The sequence below is a fragment of the Salvelinus fontinalis genome, chromosome 2, assembly GCF_029448725.1.
Source record: "Salvelinus fontinalis isolate EN_2023a chromosome 2, ASM2944872v1, whole genome shotgun sequence".
Taxonomy (NCBI): Eukaryota; Metazoa; Chordata; class Actinopteri; order Salmoniformes; family Salmonidae; genus Salvelinus; species Salvelinus fontinalis.
This window is the reverse complement of record NC_074666.1, coordinates 30,086,241-30,104,461: the sequence shown is the minus strand read 5'-3', so window position 1 is coordinate 30,104,461 and position 18,221 is coordinate 30,086,241. Positions and strand designations below refer to the sequence as shown.

The 18,221-nt window shown below is 42.7% G+C and overlaps 1 protein-coding gene across 1 annotated transcript in view; it reads left to right on the top strand.

Moving 5' to 3' along the window:
* LOC129816177 (nectin-3-like protein) overlaps positions 1-14,399 on the top strand; it is a 73,369-nt gene extending 58,970 nt beyond the window's left edge. The window contains exons 6-8 of the mRNA XM_055870427.1: positions 4,605-4,749; positions 9,531-9,633; positions 12,893-14,399. Of these exons, the coding sequence (XP_055726402.1) occupies positions 4,605-4,749; positions 9,531-9,633; positions 12,893-13,060 (416 nt within the window). The 3' untranslated portion in view covers positions 13,061-14,399. The remainder of the gene's footprint in view (positions 1-4,604; positions 4,750-9,530; positions 9,634-12,892) is intronic.
* The last annotated feature ends 3,822 nt before the right edge of the window (positions 14,400-18,221 follow it).

The following is an 18,221-nucleotide window of genomic DNA, read 5'->3' as shown; positions in this document are numbered from 1 at the left end:
TTTGAAGAATCTCAAATATAAAATATATTTTGATTTGTTTAACACTTCTTTGGTTACTACATGATTCCATATGTGTTATTTCATAGTTTTGATGTCTTCACTATTATTGTACAATGTAAAAATAAAGAAAACCCCTTGAACGAGTTGGTGTGTCCAAACCTTTGACTGGTACTGTAAATATATAACCTATATAAAGGAAGAGAAGCTTCAGCCTAGCCCCAGAGAGATAGAGATATGCCGGTGGCATGCTACGACACCAACATGCATTTTTTTTACTACTGCATCTGCTATAGAGATATATGTAACGGATGTGAAATGGCTAGCTAGTTAGCGGGTACGCGCTAGTAGCATTTCAATCAGTTACGTCACTTGCTCTGAGACTTAAGTAGTGTTGCCCCTTGCTTTGCAAGGGCCGTGGCCTTTGTGGAGCGATGGGTAACGATGCTTCGTGGGCGACCGTCGTTGATGTGTGCAGAGGGTCCCTGGTTCGCGCCCGTGTCGGGGCGAGGGGACGGTTTAAAGTTATACTGTTACATATAGACGTACAGAAGGAGGGTAATTCGTACATTTTCGATCCAAATATTTTGTATAAAGATGAGCATTATATTGTTTGACCATAGTAGTAACTGGTAGGCCAGGGAGCCTCCCGAGTGGCGCAGTATTCTAAGGCACTGCATCGCAGTTGCTAGCTGTGCCACTAGAGATCCTGGTTCAAGTCCATGCTCTGTTGCAGCAGGCCGCGACTGGGAGACCCCGAGGAGGGTTTGGCTGGCAAGGATGTCCTTGTCCCATCGGGCTCTAGTGACTTCTGTGGCGGGCCGGGCGCATGCTCGCTGACACGGTCGCCAGGTGTACGTTGTTTCCTCTGACACATTGGTGCAGCTGGCTTCTGGGTTAAGTGGGCAGTGCGGCTTGGTTGGGTTGTATTTTGGACGCATGGCCCTCGACGTTCACCTCTCCCGAGTCCGTTTGGGAGTTGCAGCGATGAGACAAGACTCTAACTACCAATTGGATACCACGAAATTGAGGAGAAAAAAGGAGTAAAAGTACAAAATAATTCAACTCTGGTAGACCTGAAACAGTCTTCGCCTCTACTTCAACTGTCGGAATCAGTTGGAACGCCAGGGCGCACTGCCTTCATTTCATAGGCCTGCGATAGCTCAAGCTTAATAATAGCCACACCATACCAAACTTTCAGAAACGTTTCTTAACTTTAATAGGCTAGTATCAAAAGTAATTCAAGCCATTTTTATAGGGAAAATAAGAGCTGAAGAGCACATGTAAACCAGGGGGCAGTTGCCTTGGAGGGCAGAGCCTTGTACCCCCCAAAAAAACACACGACCCTCCCCAAAGCAAAAAAAGTTTGACAAGTCTCCTCTATTTTGGACTACCCCTCCACCCAGTCAATTTCGATCTGTCCTTAATAGCTTTGCACTGGATTGTACAATATTTGCATATAATTATTTTTACCGTTCTTCAAGTTCTGTCAAGTTGGTTGTTGATCATTGCTAAACAGTCATTTTCAAGTCTTGCCATAGATTTTCAAGACAATTTAAGTCAAAACCACCTTGGAAACTAATTCCAGTGTATATTTGGCCTTGTGTTTTAGGTTATTGTCCTGCTGAAAGGTGAATTTGTCTCTCAGTGTCTGTTGGAAAGGAGACTGAACCAGGTTTTCCTATAGGATTTTGCCTGTGCTTAGCTCTATTCTGTTTATTTTTATCCTGAAAAAACTCCCTAGTCCTTTCCGATAACAAGCATACCCATAACATGATGTAGCCATCACCATGCTTGAAAATATGAAGACTGGTACTCAGTGATGTATTGTGCTGGATTTGCCACAAACATAACGCTTTGTATTCAGAACATGAAGTTAATTACTTTGCCACATTTGTTGCAGTTTTACTTTAGTGCCATATTGCAAACAAGAATATTTTTATTCTGTGCAGTCTTCCTTCTTTTCACTCTGTCAATTAGGTTAGTATTGTGGAGTAACTACAATGTTGTTGATCCACCCTCAGTTTTCTCCTGTCACAGCCATTCAACTCTGTAACTGTTTTAAAGTCCCCTTTGGCCTCATGGTGAAATCCCTGAGCAGTTTCCTTCCTCTCCGGCAGCTGTCTTTGTAGTGACTGGGTGTATTGATACACCATCCAAAGTGTAATTAATAACTTCACCATGCTCAAAGGCATATTCAATGTCTTCAATAGGTGCCCTTCTTTGTGAGGCGCTGGAAAAACTCCCTGGTCTTTGTGGTTGAATCTGTGTTTGAAATTCACTGTTTGACTGAGGGACCTTAGAGATAATTGTATGTGTGGGGTACAGAGATGAGATAGTCATTAAAAAATCATGCTAACCACTATTATTGCACACAGAGTTTATGCAACTTATTACAGTATGTGACTTGTTAAGCACATGTATACTTCTGAACTTATGTAGGCTTGCCATAACAAAGGGGTTGAATACTTACTCATTGACTAAAGACATTTCAGCTTTTTGGTTTTATTAATTAGTCAAAAATTCTTAAAGTATAATTCCACTTTGTCATTATGGGGTATTGTGTATAGGCCAGTGACAAACAAATCTAAATTGAAATTCAAGCTGTAACCTAACTAAATGTAGAAAAAGTCAAGTGGTGTGAATACTTTCTGAAGGCACTGTATGTCATCACGACACATCTTTTCCAGAAACTCTTATTTTTTTTATCTTGTCATGTGTGCTCCCTCTCCAGCCTCTAGGTCACCAGGCTGCTCGTTATGGCGCACACCTGCCACCATCGTTACACGCATTATGACACTCACCCGGACTCCATCACCTCCTTGATTACCTGCCTTATATATGTCACTCCCTTTGGTTCCTTCCCCAGGTGTTATTGTTTCTGTTTCATGTCTGTGCGTTGTATGTGTTTCTTATTTTGTATTATGTTGTGTTTATTTATTAATACAGTCAATCCCTGAACTTGATTCCCGACTCTCAGCGTGCAACGTTATAGATCTGCTCTTCTTTCAGTAGTTAGTCTATGAAAGTTGGTCTCATTCACCTTGGCCTAATACTATAGTCCTGACTGGAATGTTAATTTAACACCAGCTCTCCAACAGTAATGAGTTTCAGTCTGTTATGCTTGAATTGCATTGAAACCCACAATTAACACATATATTCAATGATTTGTCTTATCTATCACCTTCAGCAGACATGAAGAGATTCTAGGGATACTTTACAAACCAGATTCGACAACCCACAGTGCAGACAGCAGGGTAGGGTACATTCTAAATTAATGTGAAAATATTTAATTTAGGAATCAGTTCTTAAATAAAGATTGAGCTCGACTGTAGCAAACAGAGTAGTGGGGACCACCAGGACTGTGCCCCACTGTGCTGCTAGCTGGTATCTGATAGGGACAGATGCTTGAGAGGGTGACAGACCACGACCACCCACACTCTTCCTGTCCCGCCTCCTCGTTCCATCTGACCCGCCCTCTATATGAGCATCTGCTCCCTTGTGGCTAGCTGTTGTCCCAGTAACCACGTGACCATTGACCTTACTTGTGGGGATTTTAGGGTGGGTGACTGTCTCAGGGGGCATCCTCTGACCCCTCCCACCCTCAGTTTGACCTCTATAGGTCAGTGAGGTGTGTTCAGTCACCTCTGAGGTTTAGAGTCGCCCTGACCTAAACTGGGTTAGGAGCGGGATTCGGTCGTAAACTTCTGCTTCCTTCTGGCCTTTCCGGGTCAGTTTGTAGTTTTGGAATGCATTGCCAGGATGGAGTTTTATAACGTTGGCGGTTCTTGTCTCTTTCACTATCTGATCCTCCTAAAGGTGTTGGTCATGGAAAAGTTAAACATGGACATCCACACACCCTACAACACACTCCTCTCACCTACAGACCTCACACCTGTCTCCGGCACCACCACCCCACTATGCTCATAGGAGCTCTCTCTCTCTCTCCCTCCTCTCAGCCCTATCAGCCCTCTTTCATGCCACTAACTAATAAGCAACCACACTGTTATGTTCAACCGGGCCCCATAAAAGTTGTGTGTATGCCACTAGGTTGTATAAGTGCCCTCCCCACCTCACTGGCCACAGGCCAGGGTTCTGTGAATTTAATTAATCTTGATTAATCATAATTATTGCTAATCCCCTCTCTGGACCCCCAACATGGATAACGAGCATTTAATCTAACAGAGTTAACAGAGAGAGGTTGCCAAGCCACCTTACATGCACAGGATCAGGGAGAAAGACTGATAGAGAAAGATGGAGGTTGAAGTGAAATGTGAATGAGGCCAAGTGAAGTATTGGAGACCTGCAGGGGAGCCTTCAGCAGGAGCAGCATAGAGCTCCTAATTACACTGTTACTGTAGTTAGTACTGCTGGGAGACAGAGCAAGTAACGTGCCTGCAGCACACAACACACTCTCTCGCTCTCACACACACACATCACACACAGACACACACACATCACACATAGCCTCTTAAACCTACATTTACACTCTTAGAATGTTCCTGGATTTGTATATTCTCACTTATTTCTGCATGATATCCACACTGCTCTATTACGTGGTGTTGTGTCTGTGCTGTTTCATATCATCCGTCTGTGTTCTTTTCCAGACCAGTCTCAGGAACAGAGGTACACCTCCATTGCCGTGGCGGGGGCAGTGATGGGGGCGGTCCTCGCCCTCTTCCTCATTGCCGTCTTCACCATCATCATCCTCACCGCACGGAAGACCTCGCCCCCAGCGTACATAGACAAAGTGTGAGTTAAAGTCACCGTATACTACGGCAGTAGCTAATCAATTAAGCCATGAGTTATATCATCAACTGATATGTTTTGTGACTGTATAATATCAGCGTACAGTCCAACTCAAATCCAAAGGGCTTTCCTACACATACTGCGCTTTGTGTCATTCCACTGCAGTGTACCATAAAATGGAGTCTGGTGCAGGGAAGTAAAGAGGTGGTGGTATAAAGTTGAGGTGTGACAGGTAATTGCAGTCTTGGCAGGAGTTCCTTGTCTTGTTTAGCTGAGTAAGTTTCTATTGCTAGACCTGTGCTCATGTTAACGTTGGGGCAAGGAGAAGGAAGGAACTTTTAGATTAAATTATTTACAGTACATGAGAGTTGGGTCACTCCCTGCACAAGAGTTCTGTGACTGGCATCAGACCATGTGTGTGTAGGTGGATTCTAGTGATTAAGTTGATTCTAGTGATTAGGTGGATTCTAGTGATTAAATTGATTCTAGTGATTAAGTGGATTCTAGTGATTAAGTTGATTCTAGTGATTAAGTGGATTCTAGTGATTAAGTTGATTCTAGTGATTAAGTTGATTCTAGTGATTAAGTTGATTCTAGTGATTTGGAAGCCACAAAAGAAGGGGCTGTTATAATATTTCAACTCATATCTGTGTATCCTCCTGTCCTCCTTTTAGGATGAGGTTTTATGTCAGACACACACAAATACACACATTTCCCAATACAGGATGTGAAGCAAAACAATAGCATGTTTTTCTCATTGGTATGTCCTATTACAGCATAGATATGGAGATCTATCCGGCATCTCTATCCCCACAGGGATTACATACTCTATGTTTCCCTTTTGTTCATGAAAGGCCTCCTCAATCCCACACATCCCTGTCTGTCTGCATTTCCTCACCATACATTCACAGATTCAGTTTCTGACACCCGGGACGAGCTGGCCAATCAGCCGCTCCCATTCCATAGAAGTGGGCGGCCCCTAGCGGAGCATCACTCCCAGATGATGTTCTTCATGAGGGAGACAGAGAGAAACACAGTGAGCTGAGGAGGATGTGTCTGATGTGGGAGCAATCAGTCTGTGGTGCTACAGTCTTTATTAACGTACATTGCACACTGTTAAACACTGCATGCAGGGGAGGGTTCAACTACAATACAGAGTAATGTACATTAATTAATACATTAATGTACAATACAGTACATTAATGTACATGACATTAGAGAGAATGGGAGTTGTTGGGCAGTTCTGCTAAAAGCCTCTCATTCATCTGTCATGGTAGCAGTTTAGGATAAAGCCTATGGAGACTCTCTCAGCTAGCGGGAGGTGGGGTTGTTTGGATCTTTCAGGTTGAAAGCATTTGTGTGTGTGTGTGTGTGTGTGTGTGTGTGTGTGTGTGTGTGTGTGTGTGTGTGTGTGTGTGTGTGTGTGTGTGTGTGTGTGTGTGTGTGTGTGTGTGTGTGTGTGTGTGTGTGTGTGTGTGTGTGTGTGTGTGTGTGTGTGTGTGTGTGTGTGTGTGCTCTCACACTCATACACCTTAGCACATACACCTTATACACACTTAAACTCAGTTTTTCACAATTCCTGACATTTAATCCGAGTAAAAATTCCCTGTCTTAGGTTAGTTAGGATCACCACTTTATTTTAAGAATGTGAAATGTCAGAATAATAGTAGAGAGAATGATTTATTTCAGCTTTTATTTCTTTCATCACATTCCCAGTGGGTCAGAAGTTTACATACACTCAATTAGTATTTGGTAGCATTGCCTTTAAATTGCTTAACTTGGGTCAAGCGTTTTGGGTAGCTTTCCACAAGCTTCCCACAATAAGTTGGGTGAATTTTGGCCCATTCCTCCTGACAGAGCTGGTGTAACTGAGTCAGGTTTTCAGTTCTGCCCACAAATTCTCTATAGGATTGAAGTCAGGGCTTTGTGATGGCCACTCCAATACCTTGACTTTGTTGTCCTTAAGCCATTTTGCCACAACTTTGGAAGTATGCTTGGAGTCATTGTCTATTTGGAAGACCCATTTGCGACCAAGCTTTAACTTCCTGACTGATGTCTTGAGATGTTGCTTCAATATATCCACATACTTTTCCTGCCTCATGATGCCATCTATTTTGTGAAGTGCACCAGTTCCTCCGGCAGCAAAGCACCCCCACAACATGATGCTGCAATCCCCGTGCTTCACTGTTGGGATGGTGTTCTTTGGCTTGCAAGCCTCCACCTTTTTCCTCCAAACATAACGATGGTCATTACGGCCAAACAGTTCTATTTTTGTTTCATCAGACCAGAGGACATTTCTCAAAAAAGTACGATCTTTGTCCCCATGTGCAGTTGCAAACCGTAGTCTGGCTTTTTTATGGCGGTTTTGGAGCAGTGGCTACTTCCTTGCTGAGTGGCCTTTCAGGTTATGTCGAAATAGGACTCGTTGTACTGTGGATATAGATACTTTTGTACCTGTTCCTCCAGCATCTTCACAAGGTCCATTGCTGTTGTTCTGGGATTGATTTGCACTTTTCGCACCAAAGTACGTTCATCTCTAGGAGACAGAACGCGTCTCCTTCCTGAGCGGTGACTGCTGCGTGGTCCCATGGTGTTTATACTTGCGTACTCTTGTTTGTACAGATGAACGTGGTACCTACAGGCGTTTGGAAATTTCTCCCAAGGATGAACCAGACTTGTGGAGGTCTACAATTTCTGATTGTTCAATTTCTTGGCTGATTTCTTTTGATTTTACCATTTTCCCACTGAGTCTGAAGGTAGGCCTTGAAATACATCCACAGAGACACCTCCAATTGACGTCAATTAGCCTATCATAAGCTTCTAAAGCCATGACATCATTTTCTGGAATTTTGCGAGCTGTTTAAAGGCACAGTCAACTTAGTTTATGTTAACTTCTGACCCACTGGAATTGTGATACAATGAATTATAAGTGAAATAATCTGTCTGTAAACAATTGTTGGAAAAATTACTTGTGTCATGCACAAAGTAGATGTCCCAGCCGACTTGCCAAAACTATAGTTTGTTAACAAGAAATTTGTGGAGTGGTTGAAAAATGAGTTTTAATGACTCTAACCTAAGTGTATGTAAACTTCAGACTTCAACTGTATGTATGCTTGACTCTTACTCGCCCAAACCCTATCCCTACATTCTAGCAGTTTCTGATTAAGAGCACTAGTTTAATCCTGGTAATAATGGTGATAATAAGCCTAGATTGTTTCACTAGTTTCGCCATTGATCCAAGGGGTTATTTAACCATTATGATAGTAGTCTGATCGCTTTGTTAAATCTCAACTCTGGCTCTTTCTCTGGAGTTTCACATTTGGATTCTACAGCCGTTTGTCCCCACGGCCTTGGAGCTGGTGAGTGTGAGAGCAGATTCTCAGTCTGACTGTTGGAGAAGACTCTAATACATCCAGTCTGGCCAAAAGAAACATGACACTGATCTGAAACCCAGTATTGAACAGCTGTGTGCGAATGGAAAAAAATTATTTCCGTCCCTGCATGCGTGTGCCACATAGCTCTACTACTCAAACACACCACGCACGCACGCACGCAGGCAGACAGGCACGCAGGCAGGCAGGCAGGCAGGCAGGCAGGCAGGCAGGCAGGCAGGTCCAGGTCCAGGTCCAGGTCCAGGTCCAGGTCCAGGTCCAGGTCCAGGTCCAGGTCCAGACGGGTGTGTCTACTCTACTCTGGGCCTTCATGGTGTGTGTCTGATGCAAAAAAAAGGCGGTGTCCTGAGTGTAACCCTGGCTGTGTCCCCCTGAGGGCGTCCCTATTGACCCTGTGGGCCCGGCTGAATGGTTCCAGGCCTCATCCCTCTCTGTCATCACACACACATTAAAGCCCAGGTCTTCTTCTAATGGATCTGGTGCAGTCTACTGTCACACAGGCTACTGTGGGAAACACACGCAAGTTCATTAACTATACATCAACCATGTCTTCTCTCCAGGTCTCATCCAAGTAGCAGAGAAGGAGCTGGAGTCCTAGGAGCAAGGCAGTGATAAGGGATGCACTTTTGGGTGATCAATCTTTTTAGAAATCAATGATTATGACGAGAGGTAATAAATGACCACAGGTCCAAGTGTATATGTTTTTGATCAGTGGGGGAAGGTTGCAAAAATTAACTATGAACTCAAGCTGCTTTCCAATTCTCTGGAGTGTGAGCGTCAACACTACAATAATAGGAAGTACATCCACAGCCTAATATTACATGTCCCTGTTTGTATGACCTGGGTGAAGGACAACAATTTGGAGTTAGTGCAAGAGAGATGATACTACAGCTCTCCAAAACAGGAGGAAAGTGTAGAGGAAAGAGCTGACAGTGTAGTTGAGTGAAGATGCTGTGATGGTTGTGTGAGGCGAAGTAGGAGGATGGTTTTTACAACTAGTGTTTAGAATAGGATCCATTGGAGGGGAGTTGGTCAGTGTTTTGCTGGTGGAGGGGGATTGATGTTGAGGGGAACTTGAGTGGGGTTTGAAGGATGTGGGAGGAGATTAGGTTGATTGGCAAGCCAAGCGTGAGGTGAGCCTTGATTAGGGATGGATGTTAACTTAATCCTTCTATTTAACCCGGCTTAGTGCCTGTCAATTCTAGTCTGGAATTAATTTAATTCACAGTGGAAACCGTTCCTAACAATTTAATTAATCTGGTCCAACCACTTTGCAATTACCTGGTTTGCCATCTCACAATAATATGTCTTACGGTGTGAGTTTTAGTCACTATCTGCTTACATTTTAAGAGTGACAACAAATGTTTTTTATTTTCTCCTGTCTCCCTGCAGAATTGATCTACCTCCAACACACAAGCCACCTCCTCCATACACAGAGAGACCCCCAGCCATCCCTCTGGCTGTCCATGCACCACAGGTGGCCTCCCTGTCACAGGTAAACACTGCACTGTACTATTATTGAACACCGCCCTCTGCAACTAGATCCTGTATTTCCTGAAGGGCCAACCCCAGGTGGTGAGGGTAGGCAACATCACCTCCGCCACGCTGACCCTCAACATGAGGGCCCCACAGGGGTGTGTACTTAATCCCCCCCTGTACTCCCTGTTCACCCACAACTGCGTGGCCAAACACGACTCCAACATCATCAAGATTGCTGACGACAGTATTAGGCCTGATCACTGGCAACGATGAGACAGCCTACAGGGAGGAGGTCAGTGGTCTGGCAGTGTGGTGCCGAGACAACAACCCATCCCTCAACGTCAGTAAGACCAAGGAGCTGATCGTGGACTACAGGAAACGGAGTGGCGAGCATACCCCCATCCACATCGACAGGGCTGCAATGCAGAGGGTCAAGAGCTTCATGTTCCTCAGGGTCTAAATCAATAAGGACTTCAATTGGTCCACTCACACGTGCACAGTCGTGTAGAAGGTGCGACAGCGCCTCTTCCCCCCAGGAAGTGGTAAAGGTTTGGTATGGGCCCTCAAATACTTAAAAAGTTATGCAGCTGCACCATTAAGAGCATCTTGACTGGCTGCATCACTGCTTGGAATGACAACTGCACCGCCCTCAATTGCATGGCGCTAGAGGGTGGTGCAGACAGCCCAGTACATCACTGGGGTCGAGCTCCCTGCCATCAAGGACCTCTATATCAGGCGGTGTGAAAGGAAGGCCCGTACAATTGTTAAATACTCCAGCCACCCAAGCCATAGACTGCTCTCTCTGCTGCCGCACGGCAAGCAATACCTGTGCATCAAGTCTGACACCAACAGGCTTCTGAACAGTTTCTATCCCCAAACCATAAGACTGCTAAATAGCTAAAATAATGGCTACACAGACTATCTAAGTTGACCCTTGTATTTTATTTGTTGTTTTTGCACTGTCTCTATGCACACTCACAGGACTCTACACACTCACACACACTGACACTCCAACACACACATAGCATGCACACACATTTATACTGACTCTACGCACATACACACATGCTCACATACAATCATAATTTATGCTGCTGCTTCTCTGTTTATCATATATCCTGATGCGTAGTCACCTTACCCTATACATGCAGTATTTATCTCTATCACTCCAATATTCCTGCACATTGTAAATGATGGTATTGGAACTGACCCTGTATATAGCTTATTACTTAATCTTTATTTATTGTGTGTTTTTGCTCTTATGTTATTTTTAGTACTACATTGATATTGATTACTGCATTGTTTGGTTTGGGACTTGCAAGAAAAGCATTTCACTGTACTTGTGCCCGTGACATTAAAACTATACACTTTATTATGTGTAGGGTTGCAGGTGGTGCTAGGGTTAGGGCTACATCTGGGGTTAGGGTTATGGTTAAGGGTTAAGGTTGAGCAGTGATGTAGACATGAAGCTAGGGTTAGGTTAGGGTTGATGCACTACACCACACTGCTCCTAACAGCCCTCATGAAAAAAATACTACAGTTTACTATAGAATATTATAGTACTTAGAATTCTGTAGTAAACTGTAATGAAATGTAGTATACTGGAAAATACTATACTCCACACTATAGTATCCCTTGATCATGTGTAGTACTTACAGAACTATATCAGTTTGTAGTATACTGTAGAATACTAGCTATACTACTCGTAAAGAATGATCAACGATGGCCTATGTATTCTATGGAAAATAATGAACAACGCGGAAGGTGTGTTCCAAGAACACACGCAAGCGCTGAAATGTGTTCAACATCCGCTGAAGTAGCTAGCAAGTTTACTAGATGGCTACAGTAGTTGCCATGGTAACCAAGCAAACATACTTGCTAGTTTAGCCTACCAAACCATCATTCCTAGCTTGCTATTATAAAAATCGAATTCAACAATACCAATACTGTTTTCAATTCGACTTTTGCTTTCAAAAGCAGGTCAAACAAAACTTGTAAAAATGTTCTGTAGCCATTGAATTCTACCGTGCAAATATACTGTGTGTTATTGGGAAATAATGCACACTCTAGAATTCCCTTCAAGCCAATCAGCAAGGAGTATTCAACAATGCCATGGTATAAACTGTATTATAAACTGGGTGGTTCGAGTCCTGAATGCTGATTGGCTGACAGCCGTATACCACGGGTATGACAAAACATGTCTTTTTACTGCTCTAATTACATTGGTAACCAGTTTATAATAGCAATAAGGCACCTTGGGGGTTTGTGGAATAAGGTCAATATACCATGGCTAAGGGCTGTATCCAGGCACTCCCCTTTGCGTCGTGCTTAAGAACAGCAGTTAGCCGTGGTATATTGGCCATATATCACACCCCATCATGCCTTATTGCTTAAGTATCCCCCTCGATAGTGTAATGCTTACATAGAATGTTGTAGTATACTGTAGAATAGCATTGTAAATACTACAGTAATGTCCGCAAAAACACTACATTGTTGGCAAAAGACTACAGTCTTTTTACTATAGTAATACTACATTATTTAATTTTCATATACCCCACCCATTCCCATCCCCCATATCCCAATTTGTGCCACCCATGACTGAGAATAGACCATATGTATAGACCATATGCTGTATTGTGTTCCATACATGTTATAGAAAACAGCAGTAGCTCTGAACTATCCAGACTCCAGTCCTTCCTACCTACAGGTTATGGAAAATTTGCTATTTTAGTATTTGTCAAGTAAGTTTCCTCAAGCCCACACTTCTATGCCAAAAAAATGTATGAGTAATTACTACAATATACTACTATCATGTCTGCAAAACACTACAGTAAATACTACAGTATACTACAGTTATGTTTGAAAATAACACTACAAGAATATTTACATTTTAGTAATTTGTCAGATGCACACAGACAAGAATACTATTGAAACCACACACTAGTAAGGTTTCTTTTCTTCCTGTTTTTAAATGAATATCTGTGTATGTAGAGCTTGGGTCTAGTATTTCCAACAATGGCTGCTGTCTGTTTGGACTACTGGGAGAACAGTCATTTCCATCCAATTAGCATCTCTCTTTTGTGAGCCCCTCTCTACTGATTCAGTGCCAACCTAAACAACATCCTTTTCAACTTACACATCTTTGATATTATTTTTTAGCTGCATATATTTAGGATTGAAATGGAAAGTTTTTTTAATTTCTGGAATATGATATGTTTATTGTATATCAACAGCAACTGAGAGTGTCATCCCGTCCTCTTTGTTGTGTGTTGCAGGCTCGCAGGGCTGATCGACGGTTTGAGATGGCAGAGAGAACACCCACCACGCTCGCGCACCAGGACCCCCGAAGACCCTCCCACCAGCCACTGTCTTATCAGGAATGGGTGTGTCACCAGCATGGGACAGACCGCATCTACATCAACCACCGGGAAAACTATGTGTGACAGACACATCTTGAGCCCTTCTATGTACCTGTCAATCAATCACTCAACCTGTCCCCACCCAACGCCATGCATGGTCACAGAGGCCATCCTTTACAATGTGAAGAACACAGGCAAAGAAACAGCTCATGATTTGACCAAGCCTTCACAGATGTGTCTTCTCCACATTTAAACCCATTTGAGAGCAGCAGTTATCAGCTGTAAGAAACAAGACTAATGAGGCCGAAGCATAAACTGCTGAGTTTCTCGAAGGAACACATCCATACACCCCCTCCACTCCACTACCATAAACCACCACACACCTTTTCTGTTCCCAACCACATTAATTAATAGAGCATAGCAGTAGGGGGAATGGGAGGAAACCGACTTGGTACAGTACGACAAAATAGCTATTTAAAACAACGCACTAATCTCTGTTGTGTACTATATATGAGTGGAATAATATGAAAACACCATACTAATCTTTAACATGTATAGGAGTGAAATAAGTTACTATGTCACTGTAGCTATAGTGATATTGTAATTATGTGATAATCCTGTACTGTACTGACTATGACTGAGATATGTGGTAGCTATCTTAAGATGAATGCACTAACTGTAAGTCACTCTTGATAAGAGCGTCTGCTAAACTACTAAAATAAATGTAATAATTATTTATATAATTGTGGTATTAAATATCAGACATATCTCAAATTGGTTCTGGTTAACACGCAGCCAATTTAGTAGGATTCTAACTTTCTGGTATAAGAACAAAGATGGCAACATTGTCTGAAGCAGGTTTTCCCAAACTCGGTCCTGGGACGCCCCCTGGGTGCACGTTTCGTTTTCTGCCCTAGCGCTACACAGGTGATTTAGATAATCAACTTGTCATCAAGCTTTGATGATTTTAATTAGCTGTATAGTGCTAGGGGAAAATAACTAAAAGTGCACCCAGGGCGGGCCCCAGTACTGAGTTTGGAAAATCCTGGTCTGAAGGACCAGGCACCAGTGTTACATCAGGATCAAGTATTTCATTGAGTAGGCTATATCAGATAGTAACATATAATGTAAATTCGCTGTATTCAAATGTTCAAAACTAAAATGTTCAGAAAAGATAAATGTGGTGTAGTTCTAGTGTTTTGATAAGTCAACTGAATCATATAAAATATTTATTTCCGCACATGAAATTTAAACATGAATCGTTCTTTGGTCAGTGAGAAAATCATATTTTGTTTTTTTCATTGCAAGTTTGTAGTTTTTGAAATTTTCTTGTGCCATGTTAATATTTGAAGGGGGATTCTTTCCACTATAGATATGATCCGTTTTTTTATTGTAATTCTTCCATTGTGACTAGTTAAATATATGCAGTGTTTTCTTATTTTTTTTTTATATTAAACATTATGTTTATTACAGAGTGGTATTTTTTTATTTTTTTTACCATCATATTTATACAATATAAGTAGTCTGTTTGTATGACATCGTCATATGGTCAAAGGATAGGAAGGGCAGTATCAGCCCTAGACAGGATTCTGCTAAGAACATGAGCCCCACATAACAGACTGCTGATGAGCTAGGCCTCTGTGCTTCTCCTCTCCTGACAAGGCTGGTAGGGACCAGGGCACTAGCTGAGCTCCAACCCACAATAAGGCCATTGTTTGTTTCCCTGTCACTGGTGAATAAGCGCTCAGGAATGCAATAACTATTAAAATATACAAATGTGTCAATTCCCGTGCAAACATCACTCAGTTTCCATCAGCTAACAAACTGCCCTGCTGATGCACGAGTAGAACGGCATAAGTGTGTGAGGGGCTAGTTTTACCAGACCACCCTGAGGGGCTGAAGATTAGATACTGTCTGGACCAATGATTTATATATACACTATATGACTGAAAGGGGGCGCTGTTTTGAAGCCACCGTGCCTCCATCTTGGCAATCCCCCACCATTGTAAAAAAAAATTTGGAAGCTATGGAAATGCATTTATTAATGTCTACATTTGTATATGCCACCTTTATTCTAGTATTGACACATTAATGCATATTTTAAAATTATATTATGTTAGCTAAACATAAAAATAAAACTTTGAGAAAGTTAATGTTACTGTCTACAACAAAAAATACTTAAATACATGTAATTTCATCCTTTAAATATTTACTCGAAATATTGTAGAATTGCATTCATTCTTATGGAGGACTGCTTCATATGGCCACTGAGGAGTGCCGATACGGCCGACCGGTGGCTGCAAAGCCTCCCATTGACCAATACATAGCATCAGCAATCCAGTTTGTATATACATCATTGGTTTGAACTCTGTTTTGGACTGTGATGTCACGTAGCCTAATGGTGGGTGGTTTGGAATTGGACTGCAAAAATAAATTGAGGGAGTAGAGGAGTTCACTTTTGTAGTTCTCCTGTACAACTTAAGTATTGTTATGATGGTATGTGTAGGATAGAATTGGTGGTTAGGGAACTGATCTCAGCACATTCCTAAAGAGGCTACCTCATCCTGCATAAGTCTGTCAGCTCATAAATAGTTAAATGTAATGTTTAATTTAGACTGGTCTTAAAGGGCAACAAGACATTTTAGAAATGAAATATGAGTTTATGAATGGATTTTCAGTTTGTTCACATGTTCACAGAGGAATTGTTTATTTTGGCCAGTAGCTGTCCTGCATACTGGCCTCTTCCAGACATACAGCCTCCCTGTTAGTTTAATGAATAGTGCTCCCCTGTTAATGTGCTGGTGTACAGGCCAGATAGAGAATGAGTAACGTCTCGCATGCAGATACAGCCAGGAAATATATCTATAATAATCGTATGCCTGCAGAGACACCTGAGGGAGTCCTGTGTGAAGAGCGCAGCCAGCTCCCTGTCCAATTGACAGATATCAGCTCTGCTTCAGGTCAGTGAGGGCCTATCATCATCATCATCATTTCTATCCAGGAAATGTTCTGCCCATGGAGGGAAGAGGAACTCCAACTTTTCTGTCAGAGACACAGAGTAAAACGGTGACGTGAGAGTGATTATATGCGACCCATAACAGTGGTTAAAATCTCTCTCTCTCTCTCTCCTCGTGCAATTTACTGCCCTTAAGAGGAGGGGCTTGGCCTTTCTTCTTCTCCTGAGCTGTTTGTCACATTATTTATTTTACTGCCGGAAAAGGTGGATGAACAAATACAGTGACATGGAGACGGGTATGGAATAAATGATGGCTTTGTGGCGAAGCAGTGAAGAAAGAAGGGATGAAGGATGAGGGAGGGGAGAGGAGATGAGAGGGGCGAGACTTTAACACCATTTAGGGGTGATCATGGGCACCATACTTGGTGATGTGCCATCTGTTGAAATCGGCTGCATGTGTGTGTCTCTCGCCATGCCTGCATGTGCGTGAGTGTGTGCTTGTTTGCCTCGTTCAATGCATTGTAGCATTTCTGTTCCTACTCACCTCACAGTACAGACCGAGCCCTCTGAATGACTCAATCAGTGGAGCACAGAGCCAGTTCTCCTCTCTATAGCACTGTGAAACACCTATAAATCAGACTAAGAAGAACACAAAAGTGATATAAATTAATTCATCTTTCTCAGTATTGATCTGTGACCGTTTACAGAACAGTGGTTTATCACCAAACAGCCAGCAGGTTGTTTACAGAGTAGTCCACAGCAGGGAGACAAACACTATTAACCAGTCCAGCTCATGACATCTAAATGGGGGAGGAACATATTGTTTCTGAAAGCTTATCTATAAAACCTAGTCTAACAGAGGCACAAAAAAAACAGAGCAGCTCTTGCTCATAAAGTCGATAAAAGTATTTCTCGACAAACCCATATTTGCATGTACAGTTGAAGTCGGAAGTTTACATACACCTTAGCCAAATACATTTAAACTCAGTTTTTCACAATTCCTGACATTTATTCAGAGTAAATATTCCCTGTCTTAGGTCAGTTAGGATCACCACTTTATTTTAAGAATTTGAAATGTCAGAATAATAGTAGAGAGAATTAATTATTTCAGCTTTTATTTCTTTCATCACAATCCCAGTGGGTCAGAAGTTTACATACACTCCATTAGTATTTGGTAGCATTGTCTTTAAATTGTTTAATTTGGGTCAAACGTTTCGGGTAGCCTTCCACAAGCTTCCCACAATAAGTTGGGTGAATTTTGGCCCATTCCTCCTGACAGAGCTGGTGTAACTGAGTCAGGTTGGTAGGCCTCCTTGCTCGCACACGCTTTTTCAGTTCCGCCCACAAATTCTCTATAGGATTGAGGTCAGAGCTTTGTGATGGCCACTCCTATACCTTGACTTTGTTGTGGCAAAATGGCTTAAGGACAACTTTGGGAGTATGCTTGGGGTCATTATCCATTTGGAAGACCCATTTGTGACCAGGCTTTAACTTCCTGACTGATCCCTTGAGATGTTGCTTCAATATATCCACATATTGTTCCTGCCTCATGATCCCATCTATTTTGTGAAGTGCACCAGTCCCTCCTGCAGCAAAGCACCCCCACAACATGATGCTGCCACCCCCGTGCTTCACAGTTGGGATGGTGTTCTACCGCTTGCAAGCCTCCACCTTTTTCCTCCAAACATAATGCTGGTCATTATGGCCAAACAGTTCTATTTTTGTTTCATCAGACCAGAGGACATTTCTCAAAAAAGTACTTTCTTTGTCCCCATGTGCAGTTGCAAACCGTAGTCAGGTTTTTTCATGGCGGGTTTGGGGCAGTGGCTTCTTCCTTGCTGAGCAGCCCTTCAGGTTATGTCGATATAGGACTCGTTGTACTGTGGATATAGATACTTTTGTACCTGTTTCCTCCAGCATCTTCACAAGGTCCTTTGCTGTTGTTCTGGGATTGATTTGCACTTTTCGCACCAAAGTACGCTACGTTCATCTCTAGGAGATAGAATGCGTCTCCTTCCTGAGCGGTATGACGGCTGCGTGGTCCCATGGTGTTTATACTTGTGTACTATTGTTTGTACAGATGAACGTGGTACCTTCAGGCGTTTGGAAATTGCTTCCAAGGATGAACCAGACTTGTGGAGGTCTACGACCCTGCCTCACACAGGAAGCGGCGCAGGTCCTAATCCAGGCACTTGTCATCTCCCGTCTGGATTACTGCAACTCGCTGCTGGCTGGGCTCCCTGCCTGTGCCATTAAACCCCTACAACTCATCCAGAACGCCGCAGCCCG